This window comes from Delphinus delphis, chromosome 19 (assembly GCF_949987515.2).
Source record: "Delphinus delphis chromosome 19, mDelDel1.2, whole genome shotgun sequence".
NCBI classification, from domain to species: domain Eukaryota; kingdom Metazoa; phylum Chordata; class Mammalia; order Artiodactyla; family Delphinidae; genus Delphinus; species Delphinus delphis.
The window spans coordinates 19,341,175-19,359,124 of NC_082701.1; the positions used below are offsets into that span (position 1 = coordinate 19,341,175).

Genomic DNA, 17,950 nt, shown 5'->3' on the forward strand with positions numbered 1-17,950 from the left:
CCAGGACTTCCCTGGTGGCGCAGTGGTTGAGAATCCGCCTACCAGTGCAGGGGACACGGGTTCGACCCCTGATCCGGGAAGATCCCACATGCCGCAGAGCAGCTAAGCCCGTGAGCCACAACTACTGAGCCTGCGCCCTAGAGCCCGTGGGCCACAACTACGGAGCCCATGTGCCACAACAACTGAAGCCCACGTGCCTAGAGCCCGTGCTCCACAACAAGAGAAGCCACCGCAATGAGAAGCCCACGCACTGCAATGAAGAGCAGTCCCCGCTCACCGCAACTAGAGAAAGCCCGCGTACAGCAACGAAGACCCAACGCAGCCAAAACTAAATAACTAAATAAATTAATTAAAAGCAAACAAACACAAGTTCCCTTGCTTGCTCTCTGTGGAGGTTGGGCTGATTCCTTACGTGAGGTGAGGGTGAGGGTGAGGGTGAGGCTGGGGGCAGATCGGTGGGTCGGGCCCGAGGGGAGGCTGAGGTGTTTGCCCACCCCCTTGGTGGTGCTGTGTGCAGGGGTCATGCCCAGTACCCTGCTTTTGCTCCCGGCACCTCAGAAGTGGCAGCTGGTTTGTGGTTTTCTTGTATCTTATGGTTCATAGTTGCCCCGATTGCCCATGCGTGCAGTTATTTTCAGTCCCTTGTAGTGTCTTTGTGATCTGTGGCTCCAGGAAACATTTGTCCAGGTACAAGTGCAAGCACTCCCGTAAAGGGTCCCAGGTCCCAGCCTGTCTCGATTTGAAATGGGCCATGTGGACTTTATAATAAGGGGGAGAAGAATCTAAGGTCAAACCCAGCCCTGGCCACAAGGCAGGTATTTCCAGCCTGGGAACTTCATTCTGGGCCCTTTCATAAGTGCTGGTCTTACCTCCCAGCTAAGAACACACCTTTAAGAGGACGGTTAATGTTTTATGTCCCGACCAGTGCTACCAAGCACAGGTCAAGAATGTCCATGCTGGCGGGTATCCCCAGGCTCTCCTATGGGAGGTGGGTAATGATCAGAGAGTGGGAGGGAGAGCCTTTGCCTTGCCTGGTGGGGGAACTGGTTCAGAAGAAGGTGTCCCCTCTGCCCACCTTCCCTAAGTGTCTCGCTGTCACATCGCTTCCTCTGATATCGTTTCATCCTCGGCTTCACAATCATCATGTCAAACACCCTAAAAACGTGTTGAAAAGTTGTCCCTTTTGGAGAATTACTCAGAAGACAGGACCACACGTCCTGCTTCCCCCACTAGGTCTTATTTTCATTTGGACCAACTTGTCCCCAGCCTCTGTGAATGTGCTGAAGATGCGTTTATCCCTGGGAGCCAGAGCCCACCTCCCAGCCCACAGGCTGAGGACTGGGCCCCAGGACGTGGTGCCTGAGTCGAGCTGTTGCCCCAGAGGCCCTGTGTGGCCAGCGGGACCATCCCGGACACCCAGGTCAGTGCACTCTGATCTGCATTCTGGGGACATGGCTCTGGCTCCAGTGTGGAGTGGGGCTTGGGTGTGGGACAGACGTGGGGAGGACACTGGACAGGAAACAAAGGGCCAGGATGAGGCCGGTGACCTCGAGGACAGAGAGGAAGGGAGGGGTCTGAGCGATGTGGTGGGTGGAGTTGACAGGACTCGGTGTCTGATTGGGTGGATGAGTGAGAAAGGGCACAGCCTCTTAGGTGACACAAGGACACAAAGGTTGCACTGGGTGACTTGGGATGGTGGGAGACTTTCCTCAGAAGAAGGACATACAGGGGACTTCTCTGGCGGTCCAGTGGTTAAGATTCCACACTTCTGCTGCAGGGGAACTAAATCCCGCATGCCAAAAAAAAAAAAAAAAAAAGCAATGGTCTTCCGTTCAGGAGGTCAGGGACTGCAGACCAGAGTCAGTGACCAGGCATCCTTTCTTACTTTCCCTGTGATCTCAGCACAAGTTGGGAGGCGGGAGGGGGGCATCCAGGATGGGGCTCTGATCAGGGCACTCTGCAAACAGGGCCTCCTTGGGCCACATTCTCACAGGAGTCCTCCCCCAGCCTCACCCTGAATTCAGGCCACCATCATTTCTTCCCCCTGACCCACCTCCCGTGCCTAAGCCTTCTGTCAACTCTATTCTTTGTATCTGGGCCAGAGGCAATGTCCTCAGAGGCAACACTGACCCTGTCACTCCCTTGCTTAGAATCCTTCCATGGCTCCCCATTTTCCTTACGGTAACCGTGGTTGCAAGGACCTGCCTCCTCTGCCCCCTGCTTGGCCCTCCAGGCTCTGCTCACAGCCCACACACATGTCAATGAACTTGGGTACTTGGATGGGGCCAGTTTGTCACCTCCTGGCTTCTGAATATGCTGTTCCCTCTTCCTGGAACCTTATCTCGCTCTCTTCCTTCTCCCTCGGCCAACTTCTACTCCTCTGCCAGGATCAACTTAGACATCAGGTCCCTCAGGAAGCCTCCTCAATCCCTAAGTCCGGGTTAGGAGCCCCTGCTATGTCCTCCACCTACCTCCCCTGGCAAATTCCCTGATGTAACGGACCCTTTACTGGCCCCTCTCTTCCCTGAGGGTAGACATTGTGCATCTTATTCCATAACGTATCCTAGTGCCTTTCAAGGTACCTGGCATGTAGGAGGCACTGGGGAAATCTTTGTTGAATGCATGTAGGAATCCTTCTCCTGCACCCTCAGAGGGAGCCCTTCTCAGGGGGCTACAGGAGAGCAGAGGCAGGCAAGCATATCTTGTGCTCCTCACAGGGACTTCCCATGTCTACATTCCTGGAAGTCCAGTTATGCCCCTGACCTAAGCCTCAGGCGTCCCCTTGTCCAGCTCCTCTTATAGGGCAATGGGCCCAAGTCCTAAAGATCTTGGCCTTGGGGACACCAGTTATTTCAGAACCTGACATCCTGGGTTACGATTCCCTCCTACGGCTGGACCAGAAGTCTGAGGCAAACGATCCAGCCAGCCTCAGGGGTTTAGGAAGAGAGCGGGTGGGGTAGGGGCTGGAGGTCCACCTTGCAGCCCTCCTGACCCCAGCCGGGCTGATGAGCTCACGATCCCCGTGTCCACTGATGCCTGGGCCAGAGCTGTCATCTCCACGTCATCTCCGTGGAGGGCTGTCATCTCCATGACGTGACTGAGAGACACACCACCGTCCCTTTTTCAGATCAAAGCTCGTGAGCGAGCATTCACACGCACACGCACACTCACCGCTTGCAAACACTCACACTCTTGGTCTGGAGATGGGTTTCAAGGCCATGAGTGTCATGTTATAATAACAGGATGGGATGAGGGGTGCACACCAGCCTTCCTTTATTCCTTTTCCCTCCAACACTGACTGTTGTGCAACTGACCATGAACAGGAGCCAGCAGGAGGTGGAGACAAAATCATAAGCATGTCACGGAGAAGTGAAGTTACTCAGGTCAGAGAAAACAGAAGCATAAACTCAGTATCAGAGCCACGGTGGCCACAACATGCCTTTTTCCCCTCGGTCTCAGTCTTCAGTCCCTCCTTGTCCTCAATCTCTCTCTGTCCTCTGTCACCCTGGCTTCCACCCCAGCCTGTGTGATAAATTCATCCAGCCATCACTGGCCCTCCCTCCCGACTGAAGTCTTTCTCTCTGTTCTTTGGAACCTAGTTTCTCTCCAGCTCACTAACTCGTCTCCATCCGCTGTTCTACTGACCCAGAAGTGAACCTGGGCTTGGGGCAGGACAGAAGGTAGCAGAAGCTTCTGTGTTGGCTGTGCTCCCTGGATATGATCTCCCTCTGGTCAGAAGCTGAGCAGCGCCTGAAATCTGTTTCCTGCATTTCACCTCCTAGCCTGGCCTGGGCTTCCAGCAGGCAGAAGTCACCCCTCCCCTGTGCTTCTCATCGCCCCCACTTCTAAGAGAGAGAGAGACAGGGAGAGGGAGTGAGAGACAGCAAAAGAGACATTGACTGAGGTTTAACATTTTCTTGGAGATGTACAGGCAAGAGGAGGCAAAGCAGTTACCAGAGGCCACACCCATTTCTCTGGGTCTCAAATACTTGAGAAAATTGAGTCCCTGGGGCTCTTAACTCACTCTACCCTTCCCCCCTACCCCAACCCCTTCCTAAAAGACAAGTCAGTTTAAAAAAAGAAGTCAGGTGTTGTTTGGGCCCATTTATTATTTGAATAATAATAAATGAATAGGTAATACAGTCTCATGGTTCAAAATTCAAACGTACAAAAGGGTGTATAGTACTGTCTCCTCCCTCCTCTGTCCCAGCTTCCTGGTTCCCCTCCACAGAGGCGACCAGTGTTACCCGTGTCTTCCGAATATGCATCTATAAGATATGAAAATATGTATTTATATGATCCTCCCCTGTAAAACACAAATGGAGGTGCCCTATACACACTTCTGTGCCTCTCCTTGTTCATTGGAAGATTATTCCCTATAAAGAGATATAATTAGTTTTACAGCTGTGTAGTATTGCTTTGTAAGGCTGCATCAGAATTTATTTAATCAGTCTTTGAGGGACGACAGTTCTGCTGCTTCCCATCTCTGGCTCTTTGTAGAGGGACCCCCAATCCAGACTGCTCCCACCCACCCCTCCACACGGACAACCTGCCGGGGAGGCTCCACCCCCAGAGGCCTTGGCTCATTTGCATGCCCACACGTGATTGGACCCCTGGCCCTATGACTGGAGTCCCTGGTCTTCCTGCTTCTCATCCTTGGTGTCCACCCAGCCTCCCATATTGGCTACTGCAGAGGACAGAGGGCACTGGTCACGCACAGACTTGGCACAAAATGACCACTCCTCATTACCACTGCACCCGCAAAGCCATCTAACGTGCTAACTTGAGCTGCTGCTGTCTCCATGACCATCCTCTGCCAGAGAATGCAAGGCAGGCCTATACAAATGGGCAGAAAGAACTGTGGGGAAACAAATCCTGCCCCAAGACTGGGGGTGGGGGCAGCTCGCAGACACAGGGACACAGACGGGGACTGTCCTCTCAAACTAGATGTCCCTTGCATTTTGAGACTTCCACAGGCCTAGAACCAGGAGAGGAGACCAGAGGTGAGAAATGAGGGCTGGGTAACATCCCCTCAGGGCTGGGAGGGAAATCCCAGGATATAAGAACAGGCGGGAACTGGAGGAGGCTAGGCAAGAGGGGAGAGAGAGAGAAGGAAACATGGGCCAAAGAGCCCCTTCCAGCTTGATTCCTAGATTCACGGGCCTGGCAGGAACCCTGCCCCATGGCCTCCTGGTGCCTATCCCCATAGCAGAGCCCCCCATCCTCACCGCCCAAGTGAGGACTCAGGAGTCTCAAGAGAAATCTGGGATGGCTAAGAAGATTTGGGAAACCCAGAAAGCAAAAATAAAAGGAAACAAAACAAAAAACACCCAAAACAGGAGTCTTCTGGAAAGTTTAACCATGACTCCAAGCTCCTGGCTGGCCATTCCTTTCCTCTCTGCAAGAGGAACTTAGCAGGTCTGGGGTCAACAGAGCTGAGAGCCCCCTGTGTCAGGCATCACAGACTCAGGATGCTTCCAGAAGGAAGGGGGAGGGAAGGGAGGACGATGGGAGAAAGAAGACCCCCAAGATGTGATGAGGGAGAAGACATAGGCTGCCCTGCCCAGTGCCCATCCCCTCCCCTCCCCACACTCCCTGGCACTGGGGTCCCAACCACATTCCCCATCCATCTAGTTGTGGGAGAAGCCCGCGTGGGAGAAGGCAGGGAGGTGGGGGGCACAGGCCTCAGCCTGGGGGAGGCAAGCCAGGCGGTTGACCTCACAGGCCCCAGCATCCTGGTCCTCCCGGAAGTAGACGGAGTCAGCAGAATCGAAGGAGGGGTCCTGGTCAAAGAAGTTGTAGGGTTGGAGGAAGAAGCCCACGCTGTTCCCCACAGTCACTGTGTTGGGAATGTCCTCTGCATGGGGGATGTGCAGGAAACCGGTTGTCACCCAGGCCACCAAGTCCTAATGGGGGCGAAGAAAGAGGATCATGAGGTCTGGCTTTGCTAAGGGCATGTCCGCCTCCCCCAGGATTCACTTTGGCAGCCCACCTTTGCTCAGGAGGATTTTAAGTCTTCAAACATTTTTCCTACTAGTCCAGAAATCAACGCATAAATGGTCGATTTCATATTCGGAGCAACACCTGCCTCCCATCCCAGCCCGTACCCTCCATCATCTGACATTCCCCATGACATCACCATCAGCCTACACACCCCCAGAGGAATGATGACACCCACGGGCAACTTCAGCTCCTTTCCCCTGACTCAACGAGAGCTCCCTAACTCTGAGAGAAGGAGGATGAGGAGGGAAGATCAGGGTTTGGGAGGCAGAAATTAACTTGGAAATTAATCCTGTAATGGTCAAGCCAGCAACAGAGAAGCTTTAGATATAAGAGATGTGGTCTTCCCTGGTCACTTCCAGCCCTCCTGAGTCCTGGGGCCCTTAAAGGACTCAGTCCACGACGCTGAAACTTAGAGAGCTGTAGAGTCTTGAGGATAGGCTGGAGCCTCAGCCACTGTGTGCAAATGAACTCCCAGCTTGGGAAGATTCCCTCAGCAGGTAATGATCAGATCCACAAAAGCACAGAAGGCAGGAGTCAGCTCCGTCCTTGAGGAGATGGTTTTCAGGGACCTCCCCAAGAGGAGGTGGGGCTCATCTCTGTGTCCCCGAACCCCTCCCTCAGCCTCCCACAGCCGGCTGACCTCTCCAACTATGGTCTCATTGTTGATGAAGTCAGCAAAGTCCACGGTGGGGTCCCAGGGGTCATTCTGATTGAAGATGCTGCTGCTGCGGGGCTCCGCCTCCTTCCGCTGGGTCACAGCCAGCTGGTACCTAGAGATGCTCTGGTCAGGCCTCCATGGTCACTAAGCCCATCCTGCTGCCTGATCATCATGGAAGGGAGCCGAGCCCATGGACCTCAGCATTCCCATCTCGTTCACACAGTCACTCTGACGCCACACTGGTGGGTGGCCCGAAATCATTCCATGTCCTCCTGTTCATCCCTTGCCATTTCACAATATGCCCCCTCCCAAACAGAAAAGACTTTTCCCACCTGGGCTTTAGCCTTCCAAGGGGACCATGTATCCACTGTGGGCCTTTGGATAACCAGGAAATCCTTTTTGAGCTCTTACCTCACTCACCTCGTGTACAGTCTGAACTGAGTTCCCAGTTGCCCCTCCCAACACTCCCTTCTCACTCTCATCCCCTCCCCAACCCCATACGCATACCGCACCCCATCACCCACCTTGCCCAGCTCAAGGCTCTCTCCATGGAGCTGTTCTGGGGCAGGAGCTCCCCGGCAAAGCTGACTGTCTGGATGCGGTAGCCCCTTGGGTGGCCCCACTTGTTGCTGTGATTGCTGGCCAGGTACAGGTAGCGAGGGGAAGGACCTCCCAGGGGGAAGGCGGCCTGCTCCTCCGTCTCCAGCAGCTTCCGGGTCACCTGCAGCCTCTGTATCTGGTGCTTGGGGCTCCAGGGTACCGCCGTAGGGACAAAAGCCATGTCCTCAGCCCAGACCCAGTTCTCCAGTCCTGCAGGGGTGGAGTGTAGGTGGGGGGAAGGGGGGGAGGGGGGGAGGGAGGGCTGGTCATGCAGCTGCCCCCCACCGCCCCCGGACTCTGTCCCCACCTGGCTTCAGAGTGGGGGCCAAAGAGAAAGCCAGACTGAGTGTGCCCCCTGCTTCTCTCCCCTCTCCCCAAGATGTCCCAATCTTTCAGCCAAACCTGTTGACCTGTGAAATATTTCTTCAAGGATTTCATTCCTTCATCCTTTCACACTCATTAGTGGAGAGGCCTGTGCTCAGCACTGGGGACACACTGATGAATGAAACAACATCCTTACCCTCCTGCTCTCACAGAAGCCCCAGAGAGGCCAAGCCCTGAAGGGACTGTAGTGTGAGAGGAGCCCATTCCAGATTGAAGGTTAGAGGAACACAGGTACAGGCAAGAATAGAGGGCTTCCTCGGCCACTTTTCAGCCTGGCCTTAGGGGATGTCACCAGCAGAGGTGACATGGCAGGGCATTCTAGACAGGGGCAAAACAGGAGCAAAAGCAAAGAAGCGTGACTGTCACATGTGGTGCGTGTGTCCAGGGACAGGGCGGGTGTGTGTCTTAAGCAGCACGGGGAAGAAGGTGAAAGGCAGGCAGTAGCTGTCCTCTGAAGGGAAGGGCCTTGTAGGTCCTTCTGTGGACAGGATCCTATAGGTGATGGGGAAAGTGGGAAGTGTGTAAGGGAGCAGGCTGGCATGGGCTGGTAGGTCCCTCTGAGCACAGGGTGAACCATGGATCTGAGAGGAAGAAGAGTCGAAGCAGCAGAGAGAGGGCTGGCGCCCACAGGGGGCCGGTAGCGGGGCCAAGCGAGGGGTTGGAGATATTTCAGAGGCAGAAAAAAATCTGGTGATGAACTCAGTGTGGGGAACGACAGTGAAATGACCAAGACTCCGAGGCATCATGTAACCCTTGGCTCTCTGTGACCACCAACTCCAGGAACTATCTGGAATATTCCACAGTATCCACTCTGCCCCTCACACTTAAGTGTATTGTGCCCAGAGATGGAAATTCAGGGAGGAGAAAGGTCCACCTCCCAGGGAAATGTATCCCCCGGGGGCGTTCCACGATTGGCCTGCAGGTGCCAGGGACTCTGCAGAATGCAAACAGATCCTCCCCAAAACCTACACTGCAGGCCAGACACAGATAAGCTGAAAAGCACATGGCTGCCTCACTGAAGTGGGGCCCATATAAGTGCCAGAGAGGGAAGAGGGCAAAGGGGACCCTTAGCCTGGATCCTGCCTCTTCTCTGAGCTTAGCTGTTTCCCAAGATTTTCTGATGAGGTCATGTGGAGGGTGGGTGGCAGCTCTGTACCCAGCCAATGAGCTAAGAGCTCAGTAAAATTCAGCAGCCAACTCTCTCCCATCCAGCAAAAGAGGAAGCATGAAACTCCAAAACATATACTCATGCTCAGATCTTCCTTTCCTGGAAAACCTCCAACAAACACAAAGCAAACAAAGACAACCCTTCAGCCCCCTATCTGGGATCCTGGCCTCCGCCAGGATGTCTTACCTCCCACGTCCAGATCCACCTTGTAGTGGGCACTGTGGGTGTGGACGGTGCCCAGCGTGTGCTTCCCAACCTGGTTTCCATATCTTCGGGCAGCTCCAAAGAGGAACGCTGAGCTGATGTAGCCTGTGGCATGGAATTTGACTTCGATGGCCCCATTGGGGTGGAAGACCATATCCCACACATAGTCGTAGTTGAGCAAGGTCGACACAGATCTGAAGACCAGCACTGTCTCCGCAAGGCCCCCAAAATAGTGGGAGTGAAAAGCTGAGTGGTGTCGCCTCAGGGGCAGGCCCTGGTTCTGCTCAAACACACAGAAGGCATCAGGTAGTGTCTTGGGGTCTTGGGACTCCAAAAGGAAGTACCAGTCCACGTAGGTGGCCAGATAGGGGCAGTCCACCCCACGGGTCAGGGGTGTGGCGTACTTGCCCATACCAAAGCTGCCGTCCATATAGTGGGTCAGCATTGCCGCCGGGGAATTTCCACCATAGACAGCCAAGGCCTCTTGGAGGCTGATCTCGTAAGCCAGCCGTTCTCCCTGGAATCGGATGTCAAAGATCCTTGGACCACTGAAAGCTCCGAGGCCAAAGGAGAAAGTCCACAGTGAGGAGGCCACTCGACTCCCCTGGACACTGAAGCGGGGGCCCTGGGGATGGAACTGCAGAGGGGGAGCCGGACCCGGAGGCGCCTTGGACTTCAGGGACCAGGACCCACCTGTGCCATTGTCTGGGATCACCACCACATTCACCAGGCCGGCCTCAAACTGCTCCTCCAGGTGGGCCAGACTCTCATAGTAGCGGCCTTGAAAGAACACCTTCTGGATGGTCCAGCGAGCAGGGTCCAGAGCCTTGTGGTCTACCAGAAGCTCCAAACCTATGGGGTGCAGGAAGAACCCAGCCCCTGAGATGTTGTAGTAGAGGCCAAACCAGGTGGCCCTGTCCCCTGATTGCAAGCCACGGGGGGCTGTGGTCATGGTCACCAGGTTCCCTCCTTGGTGCTTGTAGAAGCAGCAGTGGTGGAGGAGACCAGCAGCCTGGGGCAGCTCTGTGTTGAAGATCATCTGGTCTATGTCCAGGTACTCTCGCATGAGCACGGGGCGTCGGTGATAGGGCAGGGGGCCCCCGTGACGCTCCACAGTCACGTCCCGCAGGTAGGAGGGGTGCGGCAGCGGCCCCACCAGCAGCTCAGTCACATTGGGCTGGGGTTGTCCGCCAAAGAAGATGATGGCCAGTGCCTCCCGGGCAGGCGGGGGGCTCCCCCTGTCCAGGTGGGCCAGGGCTGCAGCCTTGGGGGGCAGCTCCAGCTCCACCGAGAAGACGCAGTTGTCTGAGGGTTGGGCCTGAGCTGCATCCACCAGGCCTGGCCCCAGCTTCTGGGTCAGAAAGCTCATCACAGCCGTCAGCTCTTCTCGGCTCAGGTCTGCAAACAGCTGGCTCTGGCCAGGGTGTGTCCACGGCTGGGCACTTGGTGATACGGAGGGGCAGAGGGGAGGCAGGCTGTGTTCACCACCATCTCCTCCCCTGCCAGCTAGCAAGACACACACCAGGGCAAAGATGGTGATGACAGCCAGAGCGAGGAGCACCAGGGTGGTCTTCTGGTTCATTGTCCCATGAACGTAGAGACAGAGGATTGAACCAAAGTGGAGACTTGTATTCTCAGTCCAGCAGAAGAGGGTCTCTTTTGCTCCCTGTACTGGGGGCTCCTAGACTCTGGCTGAGGTTCTCAGTATTGCGACGCAATGGAGACTGAGGATGGGAAGAGCATGGGAAGGCTGGGGAGGGGGGCGGAGCGGGCTGGGGTTGGGAGGCGGGCCTAAGGCAGGGAAGCAGTGATTTCCACAGACCTTACATGGCTTTGTGTTCCAGGCTCCAGCTCACATTCTGCTCTCTGGGTCAGGGTTGGGACAGGGGAGCGCTGGGTTAGGAGGAAGGGGTGGTGGGGATTTCAAACGAATGCAGCTGACCAGCCTGAGCACAGACATGCGCTGACATGCACAGGAATGCCGGGGAGGAGGCAGCCCCTCTTTCCCCTCCGCCCCACTTCTTTCCCCAGCGCCCATTTCTCAGGGCCAGATGTTCCCTTTCCTGCAACTTGGAACTATTGTCCTCCTTCCAAGGAAACCCCACCCCCAGCTCTTCAGCTTCCCAAGCAGCATTTCTTGGCCAGGTCTGTCCCCCTTGCCCCCTCTCCTCCATGGCTAATTTCCTTGGCCAGAGTCCTTAATATCTCTGGGGGATTCTAGATACTTCAAAAGTCAAAGAGAAGAAATCCAAGTAAAAGTCTTGTAATACTTTTTATTATAAATTACACACACCATCAGTTTTTACAAAATTCTATCTATTCTTCCACTTCAATGCACATGCATTAAAGATATGTCTGGTGTAACATTCACCAAATGTGAATGCTGTTTCTGAGTGGTAGGATTTGTGGTGTTTTAGCTTTTTTAATATCAACGTCATTTGTATAGATTCATCATTTTAAAAAAATGAACTGGAAATAAGAATTAACCAAAGGATATATGGGGGTTTACATGGTAGGAGGCGGTTTCCCAAGGGTCGAGTGTCAGGGGAGCAGGAAGTGGGAACAGAGAGGAAGGTACATGTCTTGGCACCCCCTCTCCGCCCTGCCCATGTCCCACCACACACTCAGGGCTACAAGTCTTGGTAAGAGAAAGGCGGCAGGTCCGGGACACAGGCCGCCAGGTGGGGGATGCAGGCCACATGATTGACACTGCAGAGCCCAGCATCCTGGCCCTTCTCAAAGTAGACGCTGCCAGGGGAGAAGATGGAGGGGTCCTCATCAAAGAAGTTATAGGGTCGGAGCAAGAAGCCAACTCTGTTCCCCAGAGTCACTGTGTTGGGGACATCCTCAGCGTGAGGGATGTGCAGGAAGCTGGCTGTAACCCAAGCCACCAGGTCCTGCAGGAAGAGGAAGAACTGGAGACTCTGGAGGCGAGATCCAGAGAACCCCCCCCTCAGCCACAATCCCCAATCTCCAGTCTCAGCCCTGCTTCCACCTCTGCCCAGCCGCAGGCCCAAATAACAGGCGTGGTAATCCATGTGAGAAGCTGTAGGGTGGTCCCAGGGCTAATCTCACCCCCAGGAGGGATGACCCATGTTGGTCATCAGGGAACTCCCTGGCGGGCCCCTAATCTAAGAACCGGAAATCTACCATTCCCTCCATCCTACAGCCAGGGGCCGGGCAGCCAAGACACCAGGCTTAGGGGAGCTCCTTTCCTCTGCCCCGAGGGCTACCAACCTCTCCTAACAGGGTCTCATTGTTGATGAAGTCAGCAAAGGCTGCAGTGGGCGTCCAGATGTCATTCTGGTAATAGATGCTGCTGCTCTGTGACTCCTCCTCCTTCCTCCGGGTCACCACAAGCTGGTATCTGACCAGGAATGTTGTAGGAAGGTGGTGTCAGAAAACGTCAAGGGCCTTTCAGCCCAGAAATCCTTTGGATCAGAGTCTGTGTGAGACCATTCCCGTCCCATATCTACTTGGATCTGAGAAGAGGTCCAGGGGTGAATGATCGAGGTTAGTGAGTTGGGGTCTTCAGGAGCTGGGATGGGAAGGGGACCAGTCCTTCCCTACCACCCAGTGCCCAGGGCCCTCCTCACCTCCCCCAGCTGAGGGCCCTCTCCATGTCGCTGTCCAGGGGCATGTGTATGCCAAGAGGGCTGTGGATCTGGATTCGGTACCCGCGCTGGTGACCCCAGGAATTAGTCTGGTTGCTAGCCAAGTAAAGGTAGCGGGGAAGGGGGTCCCCCAAGAAAAAAGCTGTCAGGTCCTCCCTTCCCAGGACCTGCCGAGTCAGCTGTGGGCGCTGCAGTTGGTGCTCCGGACTCCAAGGGGCTGCCACAGGTTTAAACACCACGTCTTCAGCTACCACCCAGTTTTTCAGCCCTGCCAGGGTGAGGGGAGGGAGAGGAGTGCCACAGCAGGTGAGACAGGTCCCTTGTTTTCTCCGTGATGCCCCCTGCACTGGCCTGACAAAGGACAGCAGAGCTCATCAGCTCTGCGCTGGGAGCCAGGTCTGGACTTGAGAGCTAGCCCGCCTTCTTTGAACTTGCCCTGTCCAACACAGTTACCACCGGCCACAAGTGGCTCTTTCAATTTAAAAAATTCAGTTCCTCAGTCACACTATCTACATTCCAAGTGCTCAACAGCTACGTGTGGCTAGCGGCTAACATATTGGACAAGGCAGACATGTAACATTCCATCATTGCAGAAAGTTCTATTGGCGCTGGTCTACCCAATACACTTTGGACCAATTGCTCGCTTCTCTGATTCTCACTCGGTGAATCGCTACAATGGGCATAAGGAAAGCTGTTCTGTGGCTGAGCTCTGTAGATGCGAAAGCACACACAGGTGGCTAATAACATTCTTCTAACTATGAAAGGGATATTTGTCTTGGAGAAGCCGGATGGGAAAACCCAGTCCCCTTCCGTGGTGCCCTGCGTACTCCTCCTGGCTCTGAGACTTTGATTTTTTTTCTCAGTATGGCAGGTATCACTTTGTCTTTTTTACAAGGAAGTAGATTTATATCTTTAAATTGTCTGGGAGATCCCTGGAACACTTATACTCTTTCTGCAGGTTCAGACTGCTAGTTCCTTTGGGCATGACTCATATGAATGTGCCGGCACACAGGGAACTCTCCTGAAGCCAGTGCCCCTGCCAGTTGTCCTGTGTGCAGGGGCCTGACACAGACTCTCTGGCCCACAGCACCAGCCTGTGCTGCACGCTGGTCCAATAAATGTGATTTGGTTTTATGTCCTAAGACAAGGCTCTTCAATGCCAAAATGCTGGAAAGAAAACTTCAAGTCAGAAAATAGTCATATTCCAAATATGTCCAAGAATAACCTAGTTAAAATGCATGATTTAAAATAGCATTTCAATCATGCTGTTTTCTTAGCTCTCTCCCCTCCACCCGCACAGCACACACACACACAGATGCACACACACGCCATCTTTATACTCAAGAGAATATGGAAATGTTTCACAAGAAATATGCTGTTACAGTGCATTATACTTGGACAGCCACTTCCTGACCCATCTCCCCCCACCCTCCTTAGTTTCCGTAACTGAAAAATGGAGAGGGTGTGATGGATTCCCAATTTTCTTTCTGGGCCTAATAGTCTAACTTGATTAAGTTAATTATTTTGTTCTGGACAAAAATCTGTCAGGAGCTTTAGGTCCCCTTTGTGCTTAGAGCCCTACTTGAGAAATCCCTTTCTACACTTGCAGCAAGCCTATTGCATGCCTGCCATGTCACCAGAGAGCCCACTGCAATGACACGTGCTGGCAGGAATGGGATGGTCCTCCCCAGGAGGTGGATGGGCCCCCGTCTTGTAATCTCAGTTGCCTGAAATCCTGCGGAGCAGCCCCCAGCTAGCACCTCCTTTTCTCAGGCCCCAGGACCACCTCCACTCTCAGGAAGCTCTTTACACAGACTACTCCCTATCTCTGTTCAGGCCCCAGCTTCCCCCACCTCCACCGACTCTCAGAATGAGGAAGAACTCAGAGCCCCAGCTCCAGCCGTGTCCAGCCTCAGACAGGCAGGGCAAGGGCAAGTTCACCACCCACAGACAGGCTAAGGCAGCCAGCTAGTACAGCGCAGCCATTACATCTGGTTTCACAATTGCAGCGGGTCAGAGGGGCTGGGCGGGGGAACACTCTCTACCTTTTGCCAAATACCCAATAAGCCCAGTATTTAGGCTGACTGCAGTTGAATACAGTCAGATCAGTCCCTGCTGTTGCCACAATAAATTGTGGTGCTGGAACGCCACCCTCTTGCCTCTTCCGGCTTGATGTGGCTTGATGTGCGGGTCTCCCTTCCCTCTGGCCCACCCCAATGCTCAATCCTCATCCCCTGGGCACTCACCTGCCACATCCAGGTCCAGCTTGAAGTGGAAGGCATGCGTGTGCACCGCCCCCAGCACTCTCTCCCCAACGCGGTTCCCAAAGAGGAGGCTCTCCTCGCCCCCGCTCAGGAAAGCAGTGTTGATGTAGCCCGTGGCATGGACCCGCCCTTCAAGCGCCCCATTTGGGTGCAATACGAAGTCCCAAATGTAGTCATAGTTGCCTACAGAGGACACAGACCTGACTACAAGGGCCGAGCCAGCCAAACCACCATAGAAATGACTCTGAAGGTGACCGTGGTGCCTGCGGAGGGGTAGTCCCTGGGCCTCCTCAAACACACACACAGCCCCCGGGAGCAGCTGGACTGCCCCTTTGCCCACTAATACGTGGATGTCCACCATGGTAGACTGATAGGGGCAGTCCACTCCCCGCACCAAGCCCCGGCTGTGATGGCCAAGTCCATAGCTGCTATCCAGGTATCGGGTCATCATTGTCTTGGGTGAATCGGCACCATAGATAGAAACACACTCCTGGACACTGACTTCATAGGCCACTCGCTCACCCTTGAACCGAACATCAAAAATCCTCATGCCACTGAACACCCCATGGCCAAAGGTAAACGTCCAAAGGGAGGACGCCACTAGGTTCCCTTGCACACTGTACCGGGAGCCCTGAGGTGAGAACTGAAGAGGGGGAAGAGGACCTGGGGAGACCCGCGATCGCAGCGATGAGGCCCCATCTGGCAGGGGTAGAGGAACTCTAACCACTTCCAGCCGGCCAGCCTTAAACTCCCATTCCAGCTGACCCAAGTCTGCATAGTAGTGCCCAAGGTAGAAGACCTGCTGGACAGCCCAGCGGGCAGGGTCCAAGGCCCTGTGGTCCAGCAGTAGCTCGAGCCCCACAGGGTGAAGGAAAATCCCAACACCTGAGATGTTATGGTAGAGGGCTATCCAGGTAGCACGGTCCCCTGAGCGCAAGCCACGAGGGGTGGCGTGCAGAGCTGCCAAAGTGGAACCATTGTAGTTGAAGACAGAAGCCAGGAAGACTGGTGCCTTGGGGAGCTCCACCTCTTTCAAATGCTTCCACATCTGGGCAGACTCAGTTCCCAGCACGGGGCGCCGGTGATAGGGCAGGGGGCCCCCGTGACGCTCCACAGTCACGTCCCGCAGGTAGGAGGGGTGCGGCAGCGGCCCCACCAGCAGCTCAGTCACATTGGGCTGGGGTTGTCCACCAAAGAAAACGATGGCCAGTGCTTCCCGGGCAGGCGGGGGGCTCCCCCTGTCCAGGTGGGCCAGGGCTGCAGCCTTGGGGGGCAGCTCCAGCTCTACCGAGAAGACGCAGTTGTCTGAGGGTTGGGCCTGAGCTGCATCCACCAGGCCTGGCCCTAGCTTCTGGGTCAGAAAGCTCATCACAGCCGTCAGCTCTTCTCGGCTCAGGTCTGCAAACAGCTGGCTCTGGCCAGGGTGTGTCCAGGGCTGGGCACTGTAGGATACAGAGGGGCAGTGGGGAGGCTGGCTGGAGCTACGTTGGCTGGTCAGCAAGACATAGGCCAGGGCAAAGACAGTAATGAGGGACAGTGCCAGGAACACGAGGACTACCTTGAGATTCATGGTGACTGCCGAGAGCTGAAATGAGAGTCCCGCCAGCTGCTCCTTCTGCTTACTGACATCAAATCAGGGTTTATATTCAGTAGGATGGATAGGAATAGTGAAAACTCCACCCTGTGGGTTGGACGGGAAATTTCTGACCTTGATTTATATAATTCTGCTCCAATTTTCTGTCCTGTGGTTTGGCTCAAGGTACTACTTCCACGTGCATAGCCTCTCCCCATCCCTGAACTCCTCCCAGCAGCACGGTCAGTACCCACTACCGATCTCCATCATTTAGACCAGATTAGAGGGCATTTGTATATACACTAGATTCTACCTTCCACCCAGAATGGGTCTGAGAAGTATGCAAATCTCAGACGCCCAATCAAGTCCCACGTACTACATGCAGCCACTCTAACTGTCCACTTTCCTACCTCCTGGCAGGCACTCCCCTCCAGTATTTCCAGGATCCACTGCCCAGCTCAGCAGTAAGCACTGTGTTCTGCCACATGCCTAAGACCAAGCCCTTGATCTGTAGTCTCAGGCCTCTTCCGTCTAGTCCGTGAGAAAGGAGTGGTGAAGGCCTGGGCACAGCAGTCAGATTTGTACACCAATCGCAGGTCCCTAAGCTGTGTGACCTGAGGGGAGTTACTTATCGTAAGTCTCAGTGCCCTCACCTATAAAGAAGGGATAAAACTACCCCAGAGATTCACGGAGAGTAAATGAGATCAGGCGCGTAAAGTGCTTAACAGCCTGGCACGGGCAGGCATTCAAAAATTGTCAGCTACTGGTAAGGATCTCTGAAACAGAATAGGGCAGATGTTCCTCCATTGTTCAAGACCTTAAATCCCTTTCTGCAGAGACAACAGATACCAGATCATTGGATACCAAAATGCTCCTCTGCAAGGTGGAAGTTAAGGAAACTTTATTTCAGAGGGAGCTAAGGTCCTAGATACCCCTCCAATTCATTTGAAAACCAAAAACCAGGGGTCCCTGGCATCTCCGCAAGAAACTTAAGACATTATTCAGAAGGAACTTTTAGTATAGAGCAAAGAAAATGACCGGGTCGGGTGTGCCTTGAACCAGGTGATTCCCCACACACGGAACTAGAGCGGCCTCTACTGGCAGTTCATGCGTATCACTGGGGAGGGAAGGAAGGAAGGAGCTGGGATTTTGCGAGGGTAGAAGGCAGCTTAGCTTTGGAAAGAGCTAACTTTCATTTAATTCAGACTGAAGACAAATGAAGGACCCACCCTTGCCTCTTGGTAGGCAGAAGCCTCAGCCTTTCCATTATTCCAGAGAAAAGAGGCAGCTCAGTTGGTATAAAGACACCCAATAGGGTGGCTGGAGGTATATGAGGAGGTGGGTATCCCAATGTGCACACACGTAAGTGTGGGTATGTTCCTGGACACCAGAGCATCGCATCAGGGTCTGCAGCTTTAGAAAGAGGTCAAAGTACCTGTATTTTTAATAATTTCTTGACATGGTAAAAGAATTTTACATTAC

The 17,950-nt window shown here is 54.2% G+C and overlaps 2 protein-coding genes across 2 annotated transcripts; both read right to left on the minus strand.

Moving 5' to 3' along the window:
• Nucleotides 1–4,522: 4,522 nt before the first annotated feature.
• Nucleotides 4,523–10,708, minus strand: LOC132414664 (amine oxidase [copper-containing] 3). The gene is made up of 4 exons (XM_059997423.1): nucleotides 9,000–10,708; nucleotides 7,186–7,471; nucleotides 6,644–6,773; nucleotides 4,523–5,906 (listed from the first exon to the last, which is right to left on the minus strand). Exons 1-4 carry the CDS (start codon nucleotides 10,597–10,599, stop codon nucleotides 5,631–5,633), a joined length of 2,292 nt encoding a protein of 763 aa, XP_059853406.1. The 5' UTR covers nucleotides 10,600–10,708; the 3' UTR covers nucleotides 4,523–5,630.
• A 575-nt stretch (nucleotides 10,709–11,283) lies between these two features.
• Nucleotides 11,284–16,877, minus strand: AOC2 (amine oxidase copper containing 2). Its single transcript, XM_059997424.1, has 4 exons — nucleotides 14,878–16,877; nucleotides 12,614–12,899; nucleotides 12,255–12,384; nucleotides 11,284–11,914 (listed from the first exon to the last, which is right to left on the minus strand). Exons 1-4 carry the CDS (start codon nucleotides 16,463–16,465, stop codon nucleotides 11,648–11,650), a joined length of 2,271 nt encoding a protein of 756 aa, XP_059853407.1. The 5' UTR covers nucleotides 16,466–16,877; the 3' UTR covers nucleotides 11,284–11,647.
• Nucleotides 16,878–17,950: the final 1,073 nt, after the last annotated feature.